The 23,219-nt window shown below is 40.0% G+C and overlaps 1 protein-coding gene across 1 annotated transcript; it reads left to right on the top strand.

Moving 5' to 3' along the window:
• Positions 1-7,528: 7,528 nt before the first annotated feature.
• Positions 7,529-20,059, top strand: LOC119743616. Its single transcript, XM_038220028.1, has 3 exons — positions 7,529-7,553; positions 17,369-17,548; positions 19,381-20,059. Exons 2-3 carry the CDS (start codon positions 17,392-17,394, stop codon positions 19,602-19,604), a joined length of 381 nt encoding a protein of 126 aa, XP_038075956.1. The 5' UTR covers positions 7,529-7,553; positions 17,369-17,391; the 3' UTR covers positions 19,605-20,059.
• The last annotated feature ends 3,160 nt before the right edge of the window (positions 20,060-23,219 follow it).

Here is a 23,219-nt window from a genome sequence, read left to right as displayed (position 1 = left end):
CGATCCCGTTAGCTCGGTGGTCGAGTGGTAAGACATCTGCACTAGAAAGCAGGAGGTCGTGGGTTTGAGTCCCACCCGAGTGATTTTTTCCAACTTTCACTCGGGAGGTAATACACTGAGTATACAGTTTTTAAAAACGTTGGTGCAGGGCAAAACCTAATTTGATTTATATCACCCCGACGCAAAAATTCCATCTTATAATGACAGCACAGTTTGAGGAATGAGAAAGCCTTGACTACAGCTGCACAATAGTCAGCGTTAGTCAGCACTGTAGACGAGGGAATTAATTGAGCTATTGATAAGTCTGAGGATTTTCTGCAAGTTCTAGATATTCAATAGCTGGGGCAGGCAAAGTATAAGTTGTTCCCAGAGAATAAATAATTGCAGCTGAAACGTTCAGTGAGTTCAGAATGAAAAAAAATGGCAGTATTGATGATAACCGTACAGAGTACCTTGCCTGCTTGCTTGGGACAATTTGGCAACTGTGCTGATTGCTTGCACACTTTAACTACTACCAAGATGTACAAAGCAAGAGTGGCTACTAAACAGGTAGTGTTGGTAACGAAATTAATCCAAAAAAAGATGTCTTTAAAGACAGTCTCTGGCAAGAATATTGGAATCACACCAACAATAATTGTTGGCACCCAGACTCCTGCTGATATCTTTGCTGCTCGAGACTTAGAGGCTTTTTCCTTGTACTTGAATCCCAGGACATACCGTTATTTTGTTTTACCGTTTTGGATTTCCTCAAAAACATAAACCGTGAACGAACTATTGACCGTTTTGTCATTTTACAGTTTTGTAAAACGGTCAAACGGTATTAAGTCACACACAAAAAATACTTTTTGTTGTTGTTTTTTATTGTAGAAAGCGTTAAACGGCTAGTTGCTTTATTTTTAGAGTGTTGTTTTACAAAATCATGACAATGACAAAACGGTCAATAGTCTTGCCGACCATTTTTTTGATTTAGGTTCGGCAATTAAGCAATGCACCTAGGAATGTTAATGCGTCCTAGGGATCGAGTCATTGCCTGGGCCCTCCTTACATTTTCGTTCTCACGACATAATTTGCGAATTAGCTATTGAAGAGCCGCGTCGACTTAAACTCCAATTTCCTTCAAAATATCTGCAACTTCATCAAACGTCTTACCATCCTGTATCCATTGTGAAAAGTAATGCCCTCCCTTGCAGTTTTCCAGCGCCATTTTTGCTTGCAACTCTTTAAGCCCCACCAACTGAATGGCATGAGAAGGGGGTCAGGGTCCTCGCCAGGAATCACACCACGCATTAATTATGCCAAGCCAACACTCTTGTAAAGCAGGGTCCCCCTCCACCCCCTTGCCCACCGCCACAAAATGCTCCACGGACTGTTAACTATGACACTAAAATAAAAAACAGTGTGTATTCAATACTGACCGTTTTGCTGTTTTTCAAAATTATTTGTGTAAAACAAAAATAATCGATCGTTATGCTATAATGAATTTTACTAAACTTATAAAACGTAGAAACCGTATTGATATTAATACCGTTTGTCGTTTTATAAAAGTGTAAAATGACAAAACGGTCAATGGTTCGTTCACTGTTTTTGTTTTTGAGGAAATCCAAAACCGTAAAACGAAATAACGGTATGTCCCGGGATTTATTTGACACTCTGGAATGCTTTGTACACTTCGGATGAACACAATACAAATATACATTGAGTCATAAGGAAGAGCAAGTCAGCCACAGCCAGATTGGATAAGTAGATGTTGATGATTGTACGCATTGACTTCACTCGAATGACTGTGAAGAGAAAGACCAAGTTTAAGAGGAGGCCGATTGGTGCATTGATTTCAGTACTTAACCATAGTATTTGTTCATTTCTTTTGTGAGTCTTGATAAAGTTCTCAAGGTGCTTTTCAACTTCATCGTTCTCCATATCCAACATTTTATTCAGATGTAGCAAAGAGTGTTCTGTCCTATTTCAAGATCACTCCAGTTTTATACTAACAGCGAATATAAGACCTGGAGCAATGTGTAATTGAAACAAAAAGCTTCTGCATTTTTTCCCCTTAAGTGTTTTTTTATCTCTAAGATTTGTAAGGATTAGTTCTTTGTTCCTTGTTTTGAATGCACACTAAACCAAAGTAGACAATAGAGTTTCACAGTTGACTTTGGCATAGATGTGCTTCAGAATAACTTTTTATTTTCTCTTCAAGACTTTTTTACATGTACATTGTGTAATCTGTCACTAAGGTTTTGCTCATATCTAGGTTACTTTTAAAAAAAAGTGAAATGGCACCCTGCACTTTTTACAGAGTTTTACAGCTCGTAAAAGATCACAGACATAACGTAACGCTTGAATTATCTATAATTGAATAAAATTAGATGCAGATCAAAAAATGACTCAAAATCTTTCAGGTCGTTCACTACATTTTGCTTACAACATATTTATTTATATCTCACATATAGAAACTTGACACAAGCTTTAGATTTGGTGTTTGGATAATCAAGAAAGACATTTAAAATACAGATACAAATAGTCACTGCATCAACAAAGATTTGAAACCATGGAATTCCTACACTCTCTTGCTTGAAATTGAAAGTGTACTTAGACTTCTGCTATCAAATGTTATACTAAGAAAGTACCCATGAACTTTTCTTTTTGTTCTTGGCTCAAACTGATGACCAGCTTTGCCAACAGATTGCTTCCGTCCGTACATTATTGATACTGATTGTAGGGGGGGGGGGGAACCAGCCTATCCAGCAAGAACAGAAATTATGTTTGGCAGCCAATAATTTGGAATTGTAAAGTAATAATTCAATAACTGAACGTGAGCTTTTTTGTGTTTGGTGTTTCATTCAAAAGTGAATAACTTTTGTCTGTTGTCTTTTTATCTGTTTTTCGGGATGAAACTCGAAAATAGCACGGAACTTTAAGTAAATTTAGTACTTCATCCGGCATTTGTTGAGTAAAACTGTTATGTGGACAGTTTTCCTTGTTTTTTGTCCTAGAAGGTACAGCATTAAAGGTTGCATGTCTGTGTAGAGTGTGTGTGCGATTCACAGTTTCAGATGATTCTTATTTTATCTGATAAACTGTCTAAGTTGAACACATTACCCTCATTGTTTCAAGCTTAATCTTTAATTTGCTCATGCACTACCAGAACTATGAACTGTAGTTAGGAGAATGGTTGTATGTAGAAAGATGACAAGTTCCACACATAATCCATTACCCTTTGGAGATACGGTGGACACAATACGAGGGCGCTATTTGGTTTGGGTCTAGTCTTTTGCATAAGTTACCCCAATATACCCAAATCAAATAACACCCTTGTATTGTGTCTGCCATATCGCAAAAGGCTTAGAGCAGTTGAGCTATTCACTTTTTCCAAAATTTGTTAAGACTGTGGAATACTGAATGTGCTTTTCACATCTTTTCCCAATCTACAGGTTAAACAACACAGTGACTCCATTGTGGAACCAGCCATATGAGGACCAGCTATCCACCAAACAGACCAACACCAGGGAGTTTCTGAGGAATTTATCCAAGATGCTGCAATGGAACATTGGGGAGATGTCTCCCTGGCTGAAGCAACAAAGGTGAGCTACCCGCCAAAGACATGGGATGGAGATGGGCCAGAATGGAAATGTGATCTTCGTTGACAAGAAACTGTTTCCAGACACAGTTTTCTGGCAAATGGACTTACATGTACAGCTGCCCTGAAATTTCATTAAAAGTCCAGAAAATGATCAGTGCCTCATTTTTCTTGAGAATCAATTAAAACTCAGCAAACTTTGGGCCAACTTCTGAAATAAACTTCCTTTCCACACACAAAAGTCCCAAAGATTAAAGGGGGGGGGAGTTGGTAAAAAAAATGTTTACAAACAAAAAGCAGAAAAATGAACACAAAACCAAAACTTCACAATTCATAAGCTGCTCGAATGAGACTCGCACCAACAATCTCCTGCTTCCTAGTGCAGATGTCTCAACTACTTGACCACCAGGCTTGCTGGGGTTGGCTGGCTGGTCCCAATCTGATATAGCAGGTGCCACAATCAATGAGTTTAATTAATTGTTTACGTAGGGGAGTTGTGAATGTGAATACCTGGTTTTGACCTTCACCAATGTAAATTTGAATGCACTGTATATTCAGTGCTGTCTGAGAGCTTACGAGCAAAGATTCTGCAAGCTTGCTTGGGTGGGATATGAACCCATGACCTCCTGCTTACTAGTGCAGACATCTTAACAACTCGACAGCAGAGCTTAGCAAGATTGGTCAGCCAGTTTGAATCTTGTGCATATAATAGCTGTGGTTACCACAAGAAGAAATTCACAAGCCTGTTGGAGTGGGATTCGAACCCACAACCTCGTGTGTAATAGTGCACTCTTCATTTCATTGGCAGGAAGAGCCACAGTGGGATGGCATTCAACCTGGATTTCTTGTTAGATAAATTATGTGAATCTTTTGTGGGGTAAATATTCCTGACATTGGAGATGTCTGATTTGTTCCTTTCATTTTCATTGTTTGTTTGCACACTCACAGCCAGTATTAGAGAGTTATCGCAACAAGTGTGAGTTTACCATCGGCAAGAGTGTAGATGGCATCGGTGAGTGAAACTGGCATTTATTTTTATTTATGCAACCTCTTCATTTTTTTGTATGTATCCGCTCCGTTCACAAGCACCCCCCCCCCCCCCCCCCCCCCCCCCCCCCCCCCCCCCCCCCCCCCCCCCCCCCCCCCCCCCCGCCTGGATATAAAGTGTGCACACATATACATAATGCGCCTGTTATGAAAACCGCAACAGAAAGTTTCAGGAATTTATTTTCTCGGTTATTCCCCTAAATTTTTGTCAGGTCTACATGAAACTTGGCCCTGGATAAATTGTGCAAACGTTTCAGTTTCATGTCTTATTATTTTCATTGACAGATAACACTGTTGGTTTCCGGCTTGGCGCTTACAAAGGTAAGTATTTCCTCTGAAGTTTCCTTTTTGCAAAAGACGTAGATCAACTTTTATGTTTGATTGGATCCGCTGTCGAGGGGCGTGGCCTATTAGTAGCTAATGCTGATCAATTCCAACCAATCAGAATGCAACACACAGAAAGATTGACAGATGTACATATTGTGCATTGTCTAATATGTCTGTCAGTAATTAATTATTGAAAAGAAAGAAACAAGCCACAAAAGACTTAAACCCTTGTCATCCCCTTGGCTGACCAATATGTTGGCTTACTTTTGTGGCATGAATATTGAGGGTATATGTTTGTACTTTCAACATTGACCAGCAAGCTCTTTTACTCAATAGGGATTTTTTAACAATTACATTTGAACAAGCAAGAATTAGGTTTTAAATAAAAAAGTTCAGGAAAATCACTGTTTGTTTAAATGTTGCTAGTGTACACTTTTATTTATTTTATCACTGATCTTGCTTTTACACGCAAATTTGTTTGTCCTATAAAAAGTGTGTAACTTTTAGAAACATGGTTTGCCCTGCAATTTTTTTTTTGCAAATATTGCTAGGTATCAGAAAGACGTAAGAGCTCAAACACCGATTTGGTGATAGTACATTTCTGTATTATTTGTGTTTAGAGTGTTAAATTACACAAGGAAATAGCAGCTTTAATGAACATATAAAGAGCAGCAATTCCTCGGATACTGTGCAAATTAAGATACATCTTGTATGATGCTAACTTTACAACGACATTCATATTTTACAGCATTGATTTTTCAATTACCCAAATTCGAAGTACCCTTGAGTCCATCTAAAAGAAATATTAGAATATTGCTTTGCATTTAAACATCATACAGACGTGGAGCTCATAATGTAATACAACAGACTAGTGGTGCTACACAGATTATGTACAATTATAGAGCATGCAAATCTCGCCAGTTCACATTCACTTTTCATGTGAACATCTTGGTACCAAACACTGACTAGTCTAGCCACAGACTCCCGTCTTTGAATTCACCCAATGAACGGAAGTGGAGGTCCACATTTCTTCAATTTACTATAGTAATCAACTTGCAAATTTTTTTTAATATGTTGTAAATTGGAATGATTTTTTTCTTGTTCAGAACCCATTCTTTGCCCTTGACTGGATAAACCTAGTAAAATCACCTAGGTTTTTGAGGTCAACTTGCACGCTCTATTGACAGAAGTGGGGAACACATTGCTGACTTTAACCATCAACTGCATTTTTTCCAGCTAGTAGCTGTGAAGACACCTTTAATACACCAGACTTAAATCCCATACTGTACATCTAAAGCCTACAATGGTCTCGTATATTATATATCTGTGCTCTGCAGCAAAAAGTCTATACAATGGATTTCTCCTTGCTAAAGATAGAATGGTCTTCAAAAAGCATTTTCCACGTTGTGCAACATGTCGTCGCTTTGCTCACGAAGTGACAAAAACCTGAAAATTTGACAAAAGTTCATCCTAAGATAATCGCATTTGAAGTTATTCATTTTTTCAAAAGACATTTTCGACCACTTTGCAGTAACAGAATTCGGATTTTTTTGCATTGTCCGATAGGATATGATTTGCTCTTTGTTAATTCATAGTTGTTTGTTAAAAACAGTTCGTAATTAAACAGTAATTCATTAATAAAACTTTTTTGCACTTCGTGAGAACATCAATACTTTGGCTCCCATATTTTGCCGATTACTTCGTACATCGTTTTTGTCACTTCGTGGGATCATGAATCGCGGAGGCTTTACTAATTTGTACTTTTTTTCAACGCAACAAACTTGTTACTTTTGCGCATCAGGACAGTTGAGCGCGTGCGCATCTGTTCTTTTTCAACATCGTTCGCGCGCCATGTATGCTCCCATCCTGCCGCGTGTAGACCAATTCATTATTCCTCCGGCCCTGCTCAAGAGGTGACTTTTTGTCACTTAGTGAGAACATGTTACACTTTTTTACACTTAAAAATGAAAATCACCGATTTCAGGCTTTTTGTCAATTGTTTGTTTACAATAATTAAGAAAATAAACAATATTTTGCCTTGAAACTTGGTCAAATTGTTCCTTGAGACAACTATAATAAAATGGCTAGTAAAACTCAAAATCAAATAATTATAGATTTTCGAGGTTTTTGTCACTTCGTGAGCAAAGCGACGATGTGTGCACAAAGATTGGTGTAATGTATTTGGAATCAGATGCTCCTAATGCATAACTTGCAACTTTGTTTGTCTGTTACTTAGGCTGTGTCTGAAACGGGCTTCTAGAGCTATGGCTACGGCTATTGTCAGATTGTTCCCATGTAATTATAATGGGTGAAGACCTAGACAATAGCCATAGACATCTCACTTGCCCATATTAGACTTTAATATACCTTAAAAAAATACCAATTTAATCTTTTTTTCTTCTCTAATTGGAGTTGGTCTTTTAACCTGTTCATTTGTGCATCAGGTCTTGACCCACAAGATAACCATTCCACCAGCACCTCTGACGTACCAGTGACTGGCGCTGCCATAACGGATCCTTATCACTATCGGACACAACAGCACTTCACCTCAGAGATCTTCAAGATTGAGATCCAAAACCTCCCAAGACATTTTGGATTTGTGGTGAGTTTGCTCCCTTAACCCTAACTCCCTAGGCCTTTTTACTAGGATGTAGCCTCAATCCTGCAAAATCCTCAAATTGGCCTCATGGAAAAATAGCATATAGCCTCAATCCTGCAAATTCCTCCGCTATTTCTTGAATATGGTCCATGGAGGGGTGACCACTGCCTGAATCCTGCAAAATCCTCCGGCTATGACTGTCAATAGACTGAGGCAGAGGCAGTGACATCCTGGAGCAGTGCGGAGGATGTCAAGTATAATCAAGGGCTAAATTTATGCACGGCTGAGTATAAACAACACAAGGTCCGGCCCAAGACCTTGACACAGTGCGTACTCCGAAATCAGCAACCCACTTTTGCCATGTAACCTCAATCCTGCAAATTCCTCCAATTTGCAAAAAGGATTTTGGAGGATTCAGGGCGGTTAGGGTTAACATTGAACCCTCAATAACAATAACCATACAGTTTGTGCCTTTTTAGGAGTATGTATGTATTGTGCTCCATGCTTGGGATTTGTCAAGGTCTGTTAATAACAGCATCAAAAGGCTGTAAAATGAATTTCACTAAAACATGAAATATCCCAGCCCTGTGTTTGTATGAAAGTAACGACCACATTTTACGCACATTTTTTTGCAATGCCGGTGCACATGTTCACAATTGTTTCTAATGTTGCTGTGATGTCGATTTAGGTATTTTACACTTCACAGCTTTGGGATTTTCTGGATAATTTATGAACCTAGAATTAATTGCATTGTACATTTAAGTATCTCACATCAAACTTGATCAGAACACTTCTGTTAACATTATTTTCCCCTCAAACAGTAGTGACACTGAAGTTCCAGCTCATGACATCGCTCTATTGCTCATGAATATGGAACTTTATACAAATTTTTAAAGCCTGAAACATCCAAAGTCTTGGAATATAGTTCCTAAAATTAAAACCTCAAATCTGTTTAAAGGCACTTTTAAAAAAACACCTTTATTTACAGTGAACAATTTCAGGGTTTCCATATGTTAGTACCAATACATGTACATTGTCACACTGAAAAAAGTAACAAACAAGCTCATTAAAAGGAAGGGTAGATCATTTGTCATTTGTGCATTTTTTTTTTCATTTGAAGCTACAAAAGTGCTCAAAATCTAAAAACGGGTGCTTAACAACTAACATGATGAGGTTTTAGCTCTGTGAATGCAGTATTCCAAACATATACTCTAGGATCTCAGGTTCAATTCAAAAGTTGCTGAGTCATGTTTTGTATTGCGTCCGAATTCAGCCCCAGGGACACATTCTCATTCAGTCAATTGCAGCTACGTGATGTCATGCACTGAACTGACGAATAATAGCAACCTAGTGTGCTTGTGCGTCGTGTCAACGCTTGCGCGCACATATTCATGGATTCACCGAATTTACAAACCAACTACATGAACTAACATGATGCATCGTTGGAAATGGCTTTCTTTCATTGTTTCCTTCAAAATGACAGCATGCCAGAAGATTTCACAGGGAGTTTAGTGCCATTAAAACCAAAAGCCTTTTAACAATAATTTTGTCAGTTACTTTTTGGATAGCTGCAAATGATCTACTCTACCTTTAAACACGAACAAAAGTTTGATTCAAATTATTAAACTATTTAGGATTTGTTAATTTCTGAACCTTTTACATACATACATTGCATGAATACCAGCTGTTCCCTTTACTGATAGTTGGTTGCAATCTGCTCTGGGCGGGCCTGCACATTACTGATGTCATGGTGCGTACATGTATTGGCAATTCACTGAAGTAAAACACATTTCAACTCCAGCATAATGTGCTGTTAATGTTTCTCGATGTCAAATCTACTTCATTGGCATTCCAATGAAGAAGATGTATGAAACGGCCTTAAATCTGCTCTACACTTTGAACACAGCAAGTTCAAAAGCAGCACTCACTCTACACACTGCTGCCCTTAAAGACAGCTTGCACTTCTCAGGTACCAGTGAACATTGTTCTTGACAACTTTCCAAAGATTAAAATCCCTTCTGGTTCTGGATGTGCATACTGCTGCCCTTGTGCTGATGGCTTGGTGCCAGTCAGCCCAGGACATTGTTCCTGAGTACTTGCAAGTGACTGCTGGCTCTCTGCTGGTTCTGGATGTACACACTGTTCCCCTTGCATGGATAGCTTGCAGTCAGTCAGACTAGAGCATTGTTCCTAATGAGAACTTGCAAGGGCTCTGGGGTCCCTGCTGGTTCTGCATGTACCTCAACATGCACTTGAACATGCTGCTGACTGTGCATGGGTGCCTTGCTGCTGCTTGGCCTGGAACATTGTTCTTGACAGCTATCCAGTGACTGCTGACTTGCTGTGTGTTGTGCATGCCCTTGGCTTGGTGGCTTGCTGCTGCTTGGCCTGGCAGCACGGTGCTCTTGGTCATTTTCTGCCTGTGGAATCACACGAAGCTCGATCTGCTTCTCTGGCTGCGATGGTCGGCTGGGATTCCATCTTGGGCAGCAACGACAGCACAGTTTCAGGAATGAGAAAGCCTTGACTACAGCTTCACGAAAGTCAGCATTTGTGACACTGTAGACTAGGGAATTGATTGAGCTATTGATCAGTAGCAAAATTTCAATGCATGTAGTCAGAATATGTATTGTCTCTGCAAGTTCCAGATTGGCAACAATCTGAGCAGTTGAAGTAACCTTTGATGCCACTACAAGTACATGAATTGTCATAATTGTAGCTGCAGTGTACAGTGAGTTCACAATGAAGAAAACAGCAGTGTTGATGATAACCATGCAGAGGACCTTGCCTGCTCGCTTGGGACGGTTTGGCAACAGGGCTGATTGCTTGCATACTTTCCATACTACATAGATGTACAAAACAAGAGTTGCTATCAAAGAGGCAATGTTAATAATGGAAAGAATCCCAAGGTTGACTTTATTGAAGACAGCGTCTGTTAATGGTAAGAAAATCAGAATCACACCAACAATAATTGTTGGCACCCAGAGTCCTGCTGATATCTTCGCTGCCCGAGATTTAGAGGCTTTTTCCTTGAATGTCAAAGGATTGCGTACTGCCGAGAATCTCTCAGCCGCTATGGTAACCACAAACAAATTAGAAGTAGCAAAGAACGTGTATAGGACACTTGATGTTGCCTTGTTGACCAATAATTTGTACTCTGTAGTTGATAACAGTGCAGTTATGAAGCAAGTCATAAGGTAGAGCGAGTCAGCTACAGCCAGATTGGATAAGTAAATGTTGATGATTGTATGCATGGACTTCACTCGAATGACTGTGAAGAAAAAGACAAAGTTTAAGCAGAGGCCGATTGGTGCAATGATTTCAGCACTTAACCATATTATTTTGTAACTGTTGTATTGACTCTTGTAATAGTCCTCAAGATGCTTTTGTACTTCAGTTGATAGAGTGGAGCCGTTTTGGTAGCCATCACCCATAGTTCATGCCCAGTGTAGCTTTGATCTCTGTGTGCTACATTTTATTCAGATGCAGCGAAGAATGTTCTTCTCTATTTCAAGATCACTCCAGATTTATACTTACAGGGATTGTAAGACCTTGAGCAAAGTGTAATTGAAACAGAAAGTTTCTTGTTCTTTTCCTTTTTTCCCCCCAACATTTCTGTCCGATTTTAATGCATGTGACTATCTTGTGGTATCAGTTCCTGTAACCAAAGCAGATGCATGTGAGTCAGTTTCACTACTTGCACTGACATGAAATCTGAGAATTGAATTTGTTTCAGTTTTAATGATTGGCTCCAGATTAAACATGCATATTGTGTACATGTAATTGTTTTTTTATGCAAGTCGTCCCTTCACAAGGCATAACTGCCACTCAATGTGAGGGCTACCGCACAAGAAGAAAAGACAGAAAAAAAAGAGGATGATAGAAAATGAAGACAATTAAGTTTAGCGTGTATGAGAGATGCATGTTCACATTGTGTTTATACAAGGTGATTAAAAAAAAAAGTGACCCGCACTCAAGATTTTTTTTTTACTGAAGCAATCAAATTAGATACACCGAAGAAATATGTCTTAAAAGAGCATGTTCTTACACTCATCTGAAAAACCCCAATCACTAAATTTGATCATGCCATCCAAAGTTATGCATGTTTTACTAAAAAGAATCTGTTTGTGTAGCTGTCCAAGGAATGCGATAATATTGAAAGCTAAATGAGCTAAGTGAGAAATACAGATTACACACAAGTATTCAAATACAAATGAGATTTTAATAATTGAAATCAAGAGAATTTTTTACTATCAGGTTGTGTGTTTTGAATATGAGAAGCAAGTTAACTCTCTTTTTTTCGAAATATCAATGGTGATTTTTGTATCTTTTCCTTTGCAAGTTCTCATTCATTCATGGAGGTGGGAAAACAATTGATGTTTCATTATCCTCATTGGGAGATGTATTATCAGTTCGCAGCACGGTAATTGATAAGTGGTGGACAGCCAAGTTTTGTGATCGTTTTATTGAAATAGACATGAATTGGGAATAGAGTTTGCAATTTAAGTGAAATTTTCACGGTTAATAGTCAATAAGATGCAGACTTGTATTCGAGTCACGAAACATCAAGTCCAAGTCCGAGTCCGAGTAACATTTTTCGAGTCTAAGTCCGAGACCCGAGTCCTCCAGGTCAAGTCCGAGTCAGAGAGTCACAAAAGTTGAGTCCAAGTCCGAGTCACGAGTCACCTCTTTGTATCAAAAAACGTACATTTTAGGGAATTCAGAGATTCAGAGTCACCTTTGATATAGTATGGAAATACGTACATTTCAGGTGCTGTAAATTTCATTTTTCCCCACAGCTTTTCTCTAATTTTCTCTGGAAATGAGGAGTTCATTTAAAAAAAAAAACAGTTATAAAGGCAATTCAGACAAAATTGGTATTGGCCTAACTTTTGCATTTAAAGTTCAGGCGTTTCAAATAACTTTGTTTAGACTTCTATATACGTGAAAGGTGGCGATTGAAGTTGGACGTAGTGCCGGTTTTGTCCTCTATTTTCTTCCTGCAGAACTTGCATTCTGCACTTGATCTTCCATTGGCATTTCTCTTGAAGTTAAGATATCCAAAATTGACATTTTTTGGAGTGGATGCATGTAACGTTACCGAAACGGGCAGATCAGCAGACTATTCATATCGCGTTATCGCGATGCGACAGCAATACACGTGTGAAAGACAGGACGTCTGAAAAGAAAAGTCTGGTACCTCACCCTATCAATCTTGCACCAATGCAGTATTGCGTGTTGATGTCGGGGTACAAGTTTCAGTACTGTACATTGATTTCTATAAGTCAATACAATGTATATCGGTAACAGGCCACGGCCATGCATGCACCACATCGAGCGCCCTGTACATGTATTGCACAAAAGAAAACGATCGAATTATATATGTGCACGTGTGCAGTGCGGTAATTTCCGTCGAGTCACAAGTCAGTTCAAGTCCAAGTCCGAGTCCGTAGCCCCGAGTCCGAGTCCGAGTCGTAAGTCAAAGTGACTCGAGTCTGAGTCATGAGTCATACAAGTCTGATTCGATGTACTTTATCCGTGTTTTTTTATTAACATAGAACGAGCCAAATATTTTAAATATTTTTTTCAAATTCGGTCACTTTCTTTTTGACTCATCCTGTAGTTGGTTCAACCGGTCACGTGGGAATAAACTTGATGAATACATCCTGAAAATGGCTTTGGGGATAATGACAGTATATGGATGTGATTGGACGGAGGAGCAGGTAGTTGGTAGTTGGTTTCAATTTGGTCATGTTACTGATGACGGAAAGTAACATTCACTCAAAACATCTTTAAGCACTATTCATAAATACCTCAGACAGTTTAGCCATTCCTATTGGTCGAGAGCCCGTCACGTGGCCGGTATTAAACGGATGATAAAGACATGGCTGGCTGGTCTTAAACACTTTTCCAGTGTCACAATAAAATGTGGACTCCTAAAAATCCAGTGCCTCTTATCGTTTCATTGGTTGAACGTTCACAATCCTCACGTAGGCATGCGCAACACTACCAGGGAGTTAGAATTTTATAGTTCTAAATTCAAAACGCAACGCGCCAGGTGCGTTCTGCGCGACATCGCATAGAACATGATACGCGCGCGTCAATCTCCATAAAAGGGTTGTTTTCATCTTACTCGCCAGCTGAACACTCCATTATTTTGCAGGAGGGATGATTCAAAAAGCATAAAGTGAATTTGTTGAACAAAATCGGGATGTTTTGAACGAATTATATGATTTTTTTTACCGAAAAGGTATTTATGAATGGGAATAAATATGTACTCCGTCGGTATTTATCACTCTGTTTAATACCACTTAGAGTCTGGGTGCTGATAATTACCCTCGCCTCCGGCTCGGGTAATTATCAGCACCCAGACTCTAAGTGGTATTAAACAGAGTGATAAAAACCTCCGGAGCACACATTTATTCCCTTAATATTACTTTGTACAAAGGTATATGTAGATGTAGACAACAGCAAAAAAAGAGGAGATTTTCTTTTCTATCAATCCTTCTTGTCTTTTTCCCCAAAATGAATTCTGTACTTCCCTTATGTTTGATATACAATTTGATCTGATAAGGAATGAAGTCAAATGGAAGTTTTTATTCACAAATCACAATTTGATTTCTGTTCATCAGTTGCCTTTTTTTCTTTCCTGGGCAAATGTTGGTTGTCATCTGATCAGAGTTTCTTCTTCACTTCCTGGGGTTGTTGTCATTTGAAATCATTCTCTGCCTTGCCTGACGATCAAGTTGATGTTGTCATATTCTCAGTTTTGTTGATGGAACATCTTTGCAAGACAATTTGCAAGGGCTAACTACTTGGTCTAACTACGTGGTGGCATGGTTTAGTAAAGGTTTGCGGTGCCACCATGTAGAAGTCTCTTTTGGGAAGATGTGTGGTTCTTTTCAGAACCACACATCTTCCCAAAAGAGACTCTGCATGCCTACATGGTGTTACTGCAAACTGCAAATCTTCACTAGAACACTGTCTTCCACAAATGTGACAATTGGGAAGGGGAAAGTGTGTTTGTCCATTTTTGGCGAGCTGCGAAGCAGATGCGAGCCTATGTAATACCAATTTCCGACCGTCTGTCCGGACGGACACGGACGTCCGTTCCGACGGACGGACGGACGTCCGTCGGAACGTTCTGACCAGACCACCCTTGTGGGGTGATGTTCCTTTCAGAACACATCACCCCACTTTTTACACAATGGAAAAACATCACCCCAGAAGGGAATCTTTAGAAAAAGGGATAATGGGAACACAATGCTATCACCCCACAAGTCCGTCTGGCTAGAACGTCCGTCCGTCCGTCCGTCCACGTTCAGATGAAAATGTTGAAGATTTTGGTTCTAGTTAACATGGGGAAAAAAAATAAATGCAGTTGTCAGGTATCATCTCTAGGCCTATAACTTCAGTTAGGTTCATATCATTGCAGTAAATTTTATGATTTTATTGAGGAACTTTAATTCAAGGAAATGTTAAAGTTTTTAATTGTTACATGTACATGTATACTGGTATAACATGTACATGTGTGTATACCGGTATAACATGTACATGTACACTATGCATTTTGGGGATGTGCATGAGCTTCTGGTTTGATCTTTTAGTTTATGGGGTTGGAGTAGGGATGGGGTAGGGGAGGGTGGGGTGGGGTGGGGTGGGGTGGGGGATAGGGTTGGAGTTAGGGTTTGTGTGAGTAGGATGAGTAGGGGAGCTAGGATGGGTGGGGCAGGGTGGGTTGGGGTGGGTTGGGGTGGGGAGAGGGGTTGGAATACTGGGTTTGGGTGGGGTGGGGATTTGTAGGGGTGGGGTGGGAACAGGTATGGAGAGACAGGTAGGGGGAGACAGGTAGGGAGAGGATGGGCATGGATGTAGGGGTTGGGTTAGGAGGGGGTTGAGCAGGGGGCGGGATATAGGATCGGAGTAGGGGTTGGGTTGGGGATGTGTAGGGATGGGTTGTTGTAGGGGTTGGATAAGGGGAGGGGGCAGTATATAGGGATCAGAGTAGGGGTTGCATGGGGTCAGGTGGGGATGTATGGGTGGGGGAATGGGGTGGGCGGGATATTGGAATTCGAGTAAGGGTTAGGGTGGGGATGTGTAGGGGTGGGTAAGGACAGATAGGGGAAGATAGGGTAGGTGGGTGTAGGGGGTTGGGGTAGGGTAGGGTACGGGTCAGGGAGGGGGAAGGAGATAGGGATTGGAGTTTGGGTGGGGTTTGGATGTGTAGGTGATAGGGTGGGGATGATTAGGGGAGGATGGAATGGGTGTGGGTAGGGGGTTGGGTGGGGAAGGGGGAAGGGGGCGGGTTGGGGATGGGGTAAGGTTTTTGGATGGGGTAAGTTTTGGGGGAGGTGGTGATGGTGCTGTGTCTACATGTACATCTATACCCATTCTTGTTCTGCATTTGTGGAGACTACACAAGAGTTTTCCCATGATAATACAAGTATGGGGAGCAGAAGACACTGTGAGAGCTGCAAAAATCCACAAGTGGGTCCTAATAACCCTAACAATGGAAAACTCCCCCATAATACAGTGACGGCTAACCTATATACACATGTATTTATTAGGTAATCTGTTGACTTTTTATGTTGACATTTAAAAACTGACCCCTACACCTAGGCACATCAACAAGAATCCTGATCCCCTTCCATCATGCCCATCCCCAACCCTACCTTCAGCCTCCCTTCCTGCCTTGGACAGAGAGCCATGGCGGCTTCGCCGTTCTAGTTGTTTGGGGGGGGGGGGATATAATCCCCAACCCCTTTTCTTCCCCTGACATCCCCCTCCCCCCGCCCCTGATTCTGTGTAAATATTTCAATGCTAATCATAATTGTATTGATGATATTTCAATGATAGATCTTTATATAAAGTGTTTGACATGGCCGGTCGGGAACGGGTAGCCTCGTGTCTTTCGTGAACGAACCAGTGGATAAAATCATTATGTTGTGCAATTTTTGGAGGTTTCAGATTTAGTTGTACAAAATGCAATGCTTTAAAAATCATGATGATTATCTCGAGGATGGCGAAGAGAGCATTAGCGAAACATTTCACTGGCATTTGTTGGAAGAGAAAGACGATAATGCCTGATTTTTCCCTTCGTACGAATGCAAGTGGAGTTGTGGAGTTGTGTGGTTGAATAGTTGAATCATGGACATGAAATTTGAAGCACCATGAACATGAATGGTGCCCTTGTCTTTTGGACTTTTTCCTCGACTTTCTCAAGTAAGAACTGAACTTCTTTGTTGATGACTCCATTACTCCAACCGTAATTCAGGCGTTTTATGGAATGAAAACACTGACCATTTTTTTTCATCGTAAAATTTTGTTTGAATCGAAAATAGAGCAGGAGTTGGTGTCCGGAAATTGGGCATGAAGTGTATTGTACATGCATATCTACATGTGTGTAACTGCAGCGCGGCCCAGATTTCCGACTCGTATTTTTGTTTGGCCTATTTCCCGATTTTTTTGCCATATGCCAGTTTCATCTCTGCTCGAGTGTTGTCTGAGGGCTTGCAAGAAAAGAAAAAAACAAGCTTTCTTTGGGTTGGACACGAACCCACAATCTTCTGCTTTCTAGTGCAGATGCATCAACCACTCGAGCTGAGCTTGCTGTGGCAAGCTGGCCATTTGGAGTCTGATGTAGCAGTGCTTAAACCCGACTTTGTTTGTGTAGGAGGTCATTAGTTTGAGTCCCACCTAAGCTTTCAGACAACACTAACTGTACAGTGTTTACAAAATATGTCAGCGAAGGGCAAACAAAAATCAAATATAAAAAAAAGATCATTTCCATCTCGTAAATTTTTTTTAATCCTGCCCAGGTTCCCATCTGAAGTCCATTCAGATGATCCTTAATAAGACAGCAGACGGTACAGGCATCAACTCCAACATCCTAGCCTTACAGATGAAGACCAATCCTGAGCTGAGGGACAAGCTTCATGACGTCACCTCTTGGGGGCCTTTACCTGTCTACCCTGGGGTGGCCAACTCAGAATTACCTGGTAGGTACAGTGGACTCTGTGACCAAGTACCAGTGTTGTAGTTGGGTCACCAACGTCGAGTTTGAGTCCGAGTCCCGAGTCACAAGCCTCGAGTCCAAGTCCGAGTCCTCGAGTCACTTGTTCTTAGTTGTTCACCGAACTAATTATTTTTTAATCCTCCATTCTGTCTTTTATGTAAATCCCGGTGTATATAGTTGTGTGTGTACATGTTGTTTAGACCCAAAATGTGTTTTCCTTTTAATTCCCATCCCCAAAAAAACTCCTCCATTCCTTCCCTCCATGTTTTATCATCCAAACATTATTCCTCAATGATCCTTTCCCATCCCTGCGTTAGTTTTCTTCTTTTGATGAAATTACGTGACTCGAGTCATGAGTCACCAAGCTGGAGTTTGAGGAGTCATGGTCGAGTCCGAGTCTGAGTCATTTTCCAATGTGACTAAATTGAGATGCGCTTGCAGATCTCGGCAACTTTAGTGGTAAAAGGAGTGTTGAGTGCATTAGGGGCAAGTTGGATCTAGGACCAATGGTTGAATAGTGGTTGGTTGGTGACGTACGTAGCACATGCGCACTGAAATTAAAGTGAGTACAACTCTAGTCAAACTATTGACATGTCAACAGCCGTGAGAAGATGGTGCTCGCACATTCGCTGAAGATTTGTTCAACACTTGATGTTTCTGTTTTATTTACACAAATAATAGCTTTTAAGCTCGGTGGTCGAATGGTAAGACATCTGCACTAGAAAGCAGGAGGTCATGGGTTCCAGTCCCACCCGAATGATTTTTTCACTTTCGCTGGGGGGGGGGGGGGGGGGACACACTGAGTAAACAGTGTTTATACGTCGGTGAAGGGCAAAGCCTAATATTGAAATATTGATTGCGTAGTTTAGGACACTTTACATAATCCCCATTATTATTGTACAATGATGACAATAGTGACAGAATCCTAAACTAACAAAGAAAAACTATGCCATGAAAGTGGAATTTAGCACTCACAATTTTTGTTTTTCTGCCGTTTTGTTCGATATCGTAGTTGATCCCCTCTGCCCAATGTTATGACAAATTGCTATTGATAACCAGCTATAAATCGTGGCCCGACCAGCCGCGGTAGGCTGGTCCTGAATAGTCGACTAGACTAGTCCAACCATCTTCGACTGGCGTGCGTTCCATCAGATTTAGTCAAACTATAATTAATTACAATACCGGTACCTCACCCAGAGATTCTGTGTCTTGATTGGCCGAGAGCGAGTCACATGGTACTTTCTATTTTTGCTATCTTTCAGAGCACAGCCAAAAGTACTATACCCATAGCAACCAAAGTACTATACCACTAGCAATCAAAGTACTATACCCATGGTGTGGTTTTTGTGTGCAAATGCATGCTGGCCTGCGCGTAGCGCGTATTGTTTCCAAGAGAGCGCTCCACAGAGTTGGATTCAAGCGTTTTGTGAAGGGGTGGTTTGGAAGAGTTCCCACCAATTTTGTATTGAAATAGAAGTTCATTGTAACTGTGTTCAGATTTATGTAATTTAAGGTATTAAAAACCTAGCAGAATTTGTGGGTGAAGTGTTATGAAAAAAATATTGAATGCCTTATCTCGTGGTGCAGTAAAACTAGCCTCCGTCGATGATCCATGGAGCATTCAATTTTGCCTTTGCTTCCCCTCAGGGAAATAGATGTCCATTGATAACCCGAGGCGGCTAGGTTTACTACACCACTCCAAGCATTCCATATTTGTATACTATGGTCCTTGATTGAACCTGGTTCCATCTAATGGCCCCCAGTTTAGCCAAATTTGTGCGTACTGAATATTTTTTGTATTTATTCCCTCCACAGAGGAAGTACGGTACCTGTCCTCACGGAGGCTACGATCTACGGTCTCGGACTGGACGATTCTTGACCTGGATCCTAAACCGCATGCATATCAGGGACGTCTGCTTCTACCAACGCTTCATAAAACGATGCACGCCATAGATGTGTCAACATGTCGCCTTCAATTCCTGATTCTAAGCATTGCTTATTTGGTGTGGGAAATCAAGATAAATAAGGGGTGGGGCTAGGTTGATCAAGTGGGGGGGGGGGTTGATTGTATGCCCTAAGACCAAATTTCTAGAGATAATTATGCCATTGTATTGTAAGGTATTTCTTCAAGGTGCAGTTTTAAACTTTCTTCACAGTTCGCTCTTTTAGTTTCAAGTAGTTTTGGGTTTTTTTAACCAAAACTCATAACAAATTGCAAGGGTTCAACCGAACATTTCTTATGAAATTTGGCCAAAACAGGACTTGCCTCCAAATGACTCGGCAATGCCCTACGATGTGAGATGAGTTTCAATCAGTGTTCAAAAATCCATTTTTATGAAGATTTGAGCAAAAATTACTGCTTTATTGATTGGAAAGAAGTTATCTTTTGTGACCGCAATTTCTCCCCCATTTTTGATGTGATTATCTGTTGGATGGAATATCTGACCAGAAATCGTGTTGGAATTGGGCCTCAAGTACTTTAGGCCCCCCCCCCCCCAAAAAGGCTCCAGTTTCTGGTATGCGCGCGCGTCACTGTAGCCATGCGCGACAGCCAACTTAAAAAGTGTTTTCATTGTAAGATTATGTCTCAAAACTGCCCAACTCACTGGTTTGACTGGAATCCTGCTGCTACACAAGTTTAATGTGTTTTTAGATGGGGTTACTATCGAGCAAAAGCTTTATGTGGCCTCTGCAGGCTCACATATATTTTGCACTAAATTTAGTCGGTCACCATTTGCAGTCATCACCGACATTTGAAGAAAAAAAAAAAAATTTTAAATGCTGCGTCGCTGCACCAATTTTTGGGCAAGCTCCGTACCAGAAACCGAAGACTTATTTTTTTGGCCTCAGACAAGTATCCTGTAAGTTTAAAGCAATTTAAACAATTTTGCCAGAATTAAAATAGAATACATTTTTAATAACATTTTCCCAAAAGACGATTTCTCTAAAACAAAAGTCCTTTCTTAGAACTTTCTCATGTTTTGTTAAGAAATCCTTCTAAAATATTCTCAATAATATGTACTTGTAATCAAGTGCTGAATAGTTACTTTCATTTCTCATTAAGCTGCACTATTTGTCAAATATTATCATATATCACTTCAAGTATCTTTCTTTCCTTTCAACTGGATATGTAACTGTCTAAAACAAAAACATTCGAATGCAAAACATGTTTTTCTCCTCATAATGAAAAGAAAATTGAAAAAATTATGTTCAAATTATCCGTTATTTCCCCACTGAAAAAAAATCAATGTTCAAAGATTTAGGCCAAAAAAAAAAAGTCTCCGGTTTCTGGTATGCGCGCGCGTCGCCGTAGCCATGCGCGTCGGCAAAATGAAAAAAGTTTTTTTTTTTCAATACAAGATGATGTCTCAAAACCGCCAAACTCACTGGTTTGACTGGAATTCTGCTGCTGCACAATTTTAACGTGTTTTTAGATGGGGTTATGATCGAGAATAAGCTTTATGTGGCCTCTCTGGACTCCCATATGTTTGCACTAAGTTTAGTCGGGCACCATTTGCCGTCATCAGCCGACATTTGAAGCCAAAAAAAAAAAAAAAAAACAGGTAAAAAAAAAAAAAAAGCCGCGTCGCCGCACCACTTTTGGGGCCAGCTCCATGCCAGAAACCGGAGACTTTTTTTTTTTGGCCTTAGAGACATATTTTTTATTTCAGTACTCAGAATTGACATTGTTGACTTGCTTTTTCAGAAATGTCTACCAGCCTGCGGTTTATTGATGCAACATGTACTCTTAAACTCGACTTGAAAAATACAAGTAGACGAGAAATCTATTGGAACAGACTTGCCATGCGTCCGATTTAGTAACCGCAAAACTTAGACGTTATTGCCCTCTTTAATATCAATAGATCTGCTCAAAGTATGTACAAGTATGTTCAGTCAAAGTTACGAAAGGAAATTTGAACTGCATGTGACAGTATAATTTGTTTTAACATTGTTTCATTTTGTCTAACAAATATTGGTGTCCAAATTCACGCTCTGGTTTTTGGAAATGATTGCATTTTCTCAGTGATTGTTACAAGGTTAACACTGGATTTCTTTGTCTTGTTGTTTTATTTCTTGCTATGATTCAAATGATTTTCTAGTTTAAGGTTTCTGGAATGAATAGATTGAATAAAATTGCAGAGTGCAACTACTAAGCTCTGTGTATAAGGTGTGACATTTGAAATATTTAACTTTTATTATTTTGTTTCTCTCAAATGCGTGGCCAAAAAAAAGAAAGACTTTTCTCCAAACGACTCCGAAACCTCTTTCGATATCAGATGAGTATCTATCAACATTCAAGCACATTATTTTGAAGATTTGGGCCAAAAATCACCGACTAATTGATAAAAAAAATATCATTTTTAGCCAATCTTTCAATAGAGGGCGCGCCACATGCACAGTGGTCGCTACTCGTACCGCGTCAACACAGATGTCCGACTTTTGAGTAAAAAGAAGACATCTATCTCAAATATTGAGTAATGCATTAAATTGAACGGTGGCCAGATGATTTATCATGAAAAATAGACAAACTAGACAGAAGATTAAAACAAAATATTGTTTTTCTCTCCCTCAACAGTTTCTGGTGTCAACGCAGAGAAAAACTTGGAGATAGGATGCAGTCCCAGTCCAAACACTATTTTTCTCACTTTTTGCTCGAAAACGATAGTCCTGGTCGACAAACTCTCTCAAAAATTGAGTAATGCATTAAATTGAACGGTGGCCAGGTGATTTATCCTGAAAAAAAGAAAACTAGACAGAAGATTTAGACAAAATATTGTTTTTCTCTCCCTCAACAGTGTCTGGTGTCAACGCAGAGAAAAACTTGGAGATAGGATGCAGTCCCAGTCCAAACATACTATTTTCCTCACTTTTTGCTCGAAAACGATAGTCCTGGTCGACAAACTCTCTCAAAAATTGAGTAATGCATTAAATTGAACGGTGGTCAGGTGATTTATCCTGAAAATAGACAAACTAGACAGAAGATTTAGACAAAATATTGTTGTTCTCTTCCTCAACAGTGTCTTGTGTCAACGCAGAGAAAAACGTGGCGATAGGATGCAATCCCAGTCCAAACATACTATTTTCCTCACTTTTAGCTCGAAAACGATAGTCCTTGACGACAAACACACTCAAAACTTGAGTAATGCATTGAATTGAACAGTGGCCAGGTGATTTATCATCAAAAATAGACAAACTAGACAGAAGATTTAGACAAAATATTGTTGTTCTCTTCCTCAACAGTGTCTTGTACAACACTGAGAAAAAGTTGGCGATATGATGCAGTCCTAGTCCAAACATACCATTTTCCTCACTTTTTGCTCGAAAACGATAGTCCTTGACGACAAACTATCTCAAAAATTAAGTAACGCATTAAATTGAACGGTGGTCAGGTGATTTATCATGAAAAATAGACAAACTAGACAGAAGATTTAGACAAAATATACTTGTTCTCTTCCTCAACAGTGTCTTGTGTCAACGCAGAGACAAACTTGGAGATAGGATGCAGTCCCAGTCCAATCATACCATTTTTCTCACTTTTTGCTCGAAAACGATAGTCCTTGACGACAAACTATCTCAAAAATTAGGTAACGCATTAAATTGAACGGTGGCCAGGTGATTTATCATGAAAAATAGACAAATTAAACAGAAGATTT

Source organism: Patiria miniata, unplaced genomic scaffold (genome assembly GCF_015706575.1).
Source record: "Patiria miniata isolate m_02_andy unplaced genomic scaffold, ASM1570657v1 HiC_scaffold_6, whole genome shotgun sequence".
Lineage (NCBI taxonomy): Eukaryota > Metazoa > Echinodermata > Asteroidea > Valvatida > Asterinidae > Patiria > Patiria miniata.
Note: the sequence above shows the minus strand (reverse complement) of the source record. Positions and strands in the feature narration are given on the sequence as shown.

What these genes read in the sequence shown, in the direction of transcription:
- LOC119743616 (XM_038220028.1), top strand. Translation starts at nt 17,392, where the DNA reads ATGATCCTTAATAAGACAGCAGACGGTACAGGCATCAACTCCAACATC. An exon ending in GGCCAACTCAGAATTACCTG is followed by an intron (nt 17,549 to 19,380) that starts GTAGGTACAGTG and finishes TTCCCTCCACAG; the next exon opens with AGGAAGTACGGTACCTGTCC.